General features: G+C 54.5%; 1 protein-coding gene across 1 annotated transcript; it reads right to left on the bottom strand.

Annotated features, from left to right (window-relative positions):
- Positions 1-703: 703 nt before the first annotated feature.
- On the bottom strand, positions 704-6,026 carry LOC133358251 (homeobox protein Hox-A3-like). Its single transcript, XM_061576492.1, has 2 exons — positions 5,160-6,026; positions 704-1,896 (listed from the first exon to the last, which is right to left on the bottom strand). The coding sequence occupies exons 1-2, from the start codon at positions 5,758-5,760 to the stop codon at positions 704-706; spliced, it is 1,794 nt and encodes a 597-aa protein (XP_061432476.1). The 5' UTR covers positions 5,761-6,026.
- Between the last annotated feature and the right edge of the window lie 417 nt (positions 6,027-6,443).

Here is a 6,443-nt window from a genome sequence, read left to right as displayed (position 1 = left end):
GGGGCAAGTGCTGCGACCACGCCCGGCCGCCTTTGTCTCCCCGGTGGCGGTTTGTACACACCGCGCCACGCGCCGTACTCATTTGAGGCTGAGTCGACCTAGGGGGAGGACCCGGTTCACAGAGTCTGTCACCGGTGGTGGCGGTGGTGGTGGCCGTGAGCCGGGGGATGTCTGCCGATGTTCGTGGTGCGGTGACCCTAACCGCTGCGCCACCGCTCCCCCCGCAACCACGAACTCAAGGGATCAGACACAACAACAACAACACTCGACACAACTCCCCTGCCCCCCTCGCCCCATCGGTGTCCATCATCGTTCAGGGCCCCCCAACAAAGCAAACACATCATCATCATCAGCAGCATCATCAGCAGCAGCAGCAGCTGTAGCAGCAGCAGCATCATCATCATCAGCATCATCATCATCAGCAGCAGCAGCAGCTGTAGCAGCAGCAGCAGCTGTAGCAGCAGCAGCATCATCATCATCAGCAGCAGCAGCATCATCAGCAGCAGCATCATCAGCATAAACAGCAGCATCATCATCAGCATCATCATCATCTGCAGCAGCAACATCATCATCAGCAGCAGCAACAACAGCATCATCAGCAGCAACAGCATCAGCAGCAGCATGATCATTAGCAGCATCATCATCATCAGCAGCAGCATCACCATCATCATCAGCAACATCATCACCATCAGCTACAAATGTGTCAGCCGCGGAACGTCTGGAATGACCCCGTGACCCCCTGGCACCCCCTGCCCCAGGACCCGAGTGGGGGGTAGACCCCCTCGCCGTCGCAGGGGGCCTCCTCCCCCCCGAACCCAAAGGGGGTCACGGCACCCTGAGAACCAAAGTCCGTCCCGCAAACCATCAGTCTGTTGGCGCTCGCAACTTCCAGCTGCTGCTGCTGTTGTTGCTGTTGGTGGTGGTGCTGTTGGTGGTGTTGTTGTTGCTGTTGGTGGTGTTGTTGTTGTTGGTGCTGCTGTTGTTGTTGGTGGTGGTGACTGACGTACTGGTCGATGGCCGCGTACATGGCGGCCCCGTGCGCAGCGACGGGCAGCTGGAGTTGGTAGCGACCACCCAGACACCCGTCGAACCCTCGGGCGGTGTGCGCCGTGAAGTCGTGGCCCTTGACGAGACCTTTGGGGGCATCGCCGCCACCACCGCCACCACCGCCACCGCCACCACCGCCACTACCGCCCGAGTAACCTCGTCTGAGCATCAGCGACGACGACGAAGACGACGATGGCGATGATGGAGATCCACCACCACCACCACCGCCGCCACCACCACCACCGCCACCACCACCGTCGCCCACGTGAGCCACGAAGCCGGGAGACATCACGAAGGCGGCGGCGGCGCTGCCAGCGGTCTCGTGGCTCTTGCCGAAAAAGTGTGGGGACGAGCGGTGGTCGAAGGTGTGCAGCGGGTGACCCCCTCCCCCCAGGGCAAAGTGGCACGAGGCGGGCAGACCCCCCAGCGGTGACGTACGAGGGGGTGACAGCCTCACACCCAAACCCACAACACCACCACCACCACCACCCACACCGACACACGACGGCGAGAGTGGACCAACACCAACACAGCCACCGCTGAAACCCTTGACCTTCTGGTCCTTCTTGAACTTCATGCGCCGGTTCTGGAACCAGATCTTGATCTGGCGCTCCGTGAGGCTCAGCAGGTTGGCCATCTCGATGCGTCGCGGGCGGCAGAGGTAGCGGTTGAAGTGGAACTCCTTCTCCAGCTCTACCAGCTGGGAGCTCGTGTAGGCTGTGCGCGCTCGCTTGGACGCAGCCGCTGCGGCGGTGGACGAAGAGGTGGTGGACGAAGAGGTGGTGGAGGAGGAGGAGGTGGTGGAGGAGGAGGAAGAGGTTTTGTCATTGGCGCCCGCGGTGTCGGGACCTGTGGGGAAGATGAGTTCGTGGTTGTGGTGGTGGTGGTATCGTATTCTTACCCTTTCAACTGGTACAACAACTGACACCTTTATACGAGGCATCATGTTTGCAATAACCACAACACAAGCAGTAAAAATTTACCCGTAAAAACAAAGTTTTTCACTATAAATCCTTTATATGCGTGGCGGCTAGAGTCCTCTCGTCCTCTGGCTTGAGATGGCTGCCACCTATGGGTCAGATGATTGCCTGCCACCATTAAGCAATTGGTAATTAAATATATATTTTTTCCTAAAAGTGTAAAGTTATGGAAAAAAAAATTCACGAACATTAATTGTCTCGCGCAACGAGTCTGTGTGCAAAATGTCAGCTCGATTGGATCACGGGAAGTGGGTCAAAAAACGACCGAAAGATTTGCACGGTCGTAAGCGCGCAAGCAAGCAAGCAAGTGAACTTAATATAAAGGATTTAAAAATTGCAAACAAAAAGAAACAACTCTGATGATGATGATGATAATGATATGCACTGTCCTTGAAGTTGATTGGTCCCCACCCGAGACAGCTTTTCTTAGAGCCTAGTCTCCATTGGTGTTGGACCAGATGACGCCAAAATGATGCCTTGTATAAAGGTGTCAGTTTTTGTACCAGTCGAAAGGGTAAAACTCTATTACTAGATGATGATGATGTCAATATGGGCCGTAATAATTCGGCACTTGCAGAGGTAGCAGTAGCAGCCGAGGGTCTGTGGATCACTGATGTGTGGGTATCCGAGTGAGGTGCAATGCCCGTGTGAATGAATAAATCAACGATGATGATGATGACATTACGGGCTGTGAAGATTCGGGAGCAGTGTGAGCGTAGGTCGGTGGATCACTGATTTGTAAGTATCCGAATGAGGTGCAATGCCCCAGGGAATTAATAAATGAACGATGACGATGATGACAATATGGGCTGTGAAGATTCTTGGTTCTTTCGGTAAAGTCATCACGTAGAAGGGAAATAATAAAATAATGAAAATAAAACATAATAAAATAATTCTCACGACGTTTCGGCCACAACGCAAGCAGCCGTCCTCAGGTGAAGAACAGGTCTGTCGGAAAGACAGCGCCCCCTACTGTGCCAACTTGCTGTGCTTCCAACCGGCGAAAATGCTCCATTTGAGGGGTCCACGTTTCGCAAGCGTAGAGAAGGGAGGGAATGACTGTGGCCGAGATGACCTGAAGCTTCGTGCGGAGCGACAGACCAGGTAGCTTCCACACAGCGTTACGCAACCGATGAAAAGATATTGCCGCTCGACTGATTCGGAGTGAGACCTCTGCTGTTAAACTGGAGCCGGTCATAAGCACACTGCCCAGGTATGGGAAACTCTCCACTCTCTCCACTACTGCCCAATCACCGATTGGGAGTTGTGGGGGTGGAGTGTCCGATGGTACAAAATACCCAGGCAGGTGCTTAGTTTTGGTGGGGCTGATGGTCAGGCCCCACACACACAGACACACAGACACACACACACAGACACACACACACAGACACACACAGAAACACACACACGACACACACACAGACACACACACACAGACACACACAGAAACACACACACGACACACACACTGACATACACACATACACCGGCACATACACACACACATACACAGACACACACACAGACACACACACAGATACACACTCACACAGACACACACACACACAGACACACACACACACAGACACACACACACTCACATACACAGACACACAGACACACACAAAGATACACACTCACACACACACAGACACCGGCACACACACACTCACATACACAGACACACACAGACACACACACACACAGATACACACACACAGACACACACACACTGACACACAGACACCGGCACACACTCATATACACAGACACACACAGACATACACAGATACACACTCACACAGACACACACACAGATACACACTCACAGATACAACAACAACAACAACCGCCATTCGCCACTAAGTGGCGGTGACGTCACCACGATGCTTGTGCCAGGCCAAGTGCACCTTGAGGCCACGTGAAGTGTCGAAAGCCCGCTGGCAGGAGGTCACGGGGCAGACCCAGGTGCCACTGGTCGACTGACCGAGATGACCGAGATGACTGGCTGATGCACCACCTGTGCCCCTACTGTGCCAACTTGCTGTGCTTTAGCCACCCGGCTCTCCGCTCGTTGTTGTGAGCGTCGCTCCTCCGCCCTCCGTTGTTGTTGGAGGGCGACTGCCTCCAACTGCCCAGTAGCGTCCTTCACGAGCCTCCTCCACTGAGGCCGATCTTGACACCGCTGGTACCAGTCATCGGCAAGTCCACTCAGCTCCACGTCCTCCTGTACCACATCACTCCATCTCTTCTCCAGCCCGTGCCGCGCCCGTCTAGCCCCCTCGATCCGGCCGAACAAAAGCTGTTTAGGCATGCGGTGGCTGGGCATGCGGGCTACATGACCCAGCCAACGCAGCCTTGCCTGCCGGAGGAGCTCACTGATGGGACTTTGCCCAGATCTTTCAAGGATTTGTGAGCTCAATTCGTGGTTTAGTGGTAATGAATTGAAGGTAGAGGGGTTACCAGCCCCTCACACCCGTCCAGAGCCCCCGTTTAGCCACTGACACACACAGATACACACACACACACACTCACATACACAGACACACACACATACACAGACACACACAGACACACACACAGATACACACACACACAGACACACACACACACAGACACCGGCACACACACACACTCACATACACAGACACACAGACACACACACAGACACACACACAGACACACACACACAGAGACACACAGACACACACACACAGACACACACACACAGACACCGGCACACACACACACTCACATACACAGACACACACAGACACACACAGATACACACTCACACAGACACACACACAGACACACACACACAGACACCGGCACACACACACACTCACTCACACACACAGACACACACAGACACACACACAGACACACACACAGACACACACACACACAGACACACACAGACACAGACACACACACAGACACAGACACACACACAGACACACAGACACACACACAGACACACACAGACACACACAAACACAGACACACACACACTCACAGACACACACACAGACACACACACAGACACAAAGACACACACACAGACACACACAAAGACACAGACACTCACACACACAGACACACAGACAGACACACACCTTCATCCCGTACCTGCAACGGGAGACGAACCCTTGCCCTTGTGCTTGCAGCTCTGCCTCGACTCTTTCATCCAGGGGAAGATCTGCTGCGTGAAATCCGCGGCAGCCGTCGTGCAGGGCCTACACGGGCCGCGCGAGGCAGCGCTCCCGACTGGCGGCTTCCGCGGATTTCCATCGCCATCGGAACTTGACGACGGAGACATGGGCTCCTGTTGCTGCATCTGCAGCTGATGCTGCTGCAGGTGCAGCTGCAGGTCGCACGGCCGCATTCCCAGTTGCAGTTTGGCTACGCACCCGGGCGGGAGGTCGAACTCATCAAACTCCACCTCGGCCGAGTGATTGTCCTCTTGCAGGGAGCACGCGGACACGTAATATGGACTGTCGGGAGCCATCAAGGACAGCTGATGGTGCTGCTGCTGCTGCTGTTCTTCTTGCTGAGCGTTGGCTGAGTTCGCGGTGGTGGTGGTGGAGGAGGTGGTGGTGGTGGTGGCGTTGTGACCGCGAGGCTCGGAATGGGATGCGAAGCCGAACCCAGCGGCGGTGGCGGTCACTCCGAGGTAGGTGTAGGCACCACCGATTGGTGGTGCCACGTCGTAGAAGCTAATCTTCTGCATGGTGCTACAACAACAGCTACCACTACCTAACAACCACCACCACTACCTACAACAACAGCTACCACCACCTACAACAACAGCTACCACCAACTACAACAACAGCTTCCACCACAACCTACAACCACCACCTACAACCACTTTCAACAACAGCCACTACCACCTCCAACCACCACCACCACCACCTACAACCACCACCACCACTACTTACAACAACCACCACCACCACCTACAACCACCACCTACAACCACCTTCAACAATAGCCACTATCACCTACAACCACCACCACCTACAACCACCACTACTTACAACAAGAGCCACCACCACCTACAACCACCACCTACAACCACTAAATATAAAGATAACCACCACCTACAACAACCCCAAACACCACCTACAACCACCACCTACAAATACCACCACCACCACCTACAACAACAGCCACTACCACCTACAGCCACCACCACCTACCACCACCACTACCTACAACAACAGCCACCACCACCTACAAAAACCACCACCACCACCTACAACAACAACAGCTACCAGCATCTACAAACACCACCACCTACAAATACCACCACCACCACCACCTACAACAGCTACCACCACCTACAAATACCACCACCACCACCACCTACAACAACAGCCACTACCACCTACAGCCACCACCACCTACCACCAC

The sequence above is a fragment of the Lethenteron reissneri genome, chromosome 61, assembly GCF_015708825.2.
Source record: "Lethenteron reissneri isolate LAM-NWPU_2019-01 chromosome 61, ASM1570882v1, whole genome shotgun sequence".
NCBI classification, from domain to species: Eukaryota; Metazoa; Chordata; class Hyperoartia; order Petromyzontiformes; family Petromyzontidae; genus Lethenteron; species Lethenteron reissneri.
This window is presented reverse-complemented; position numbering and strand designations above follow the sequence as displayed.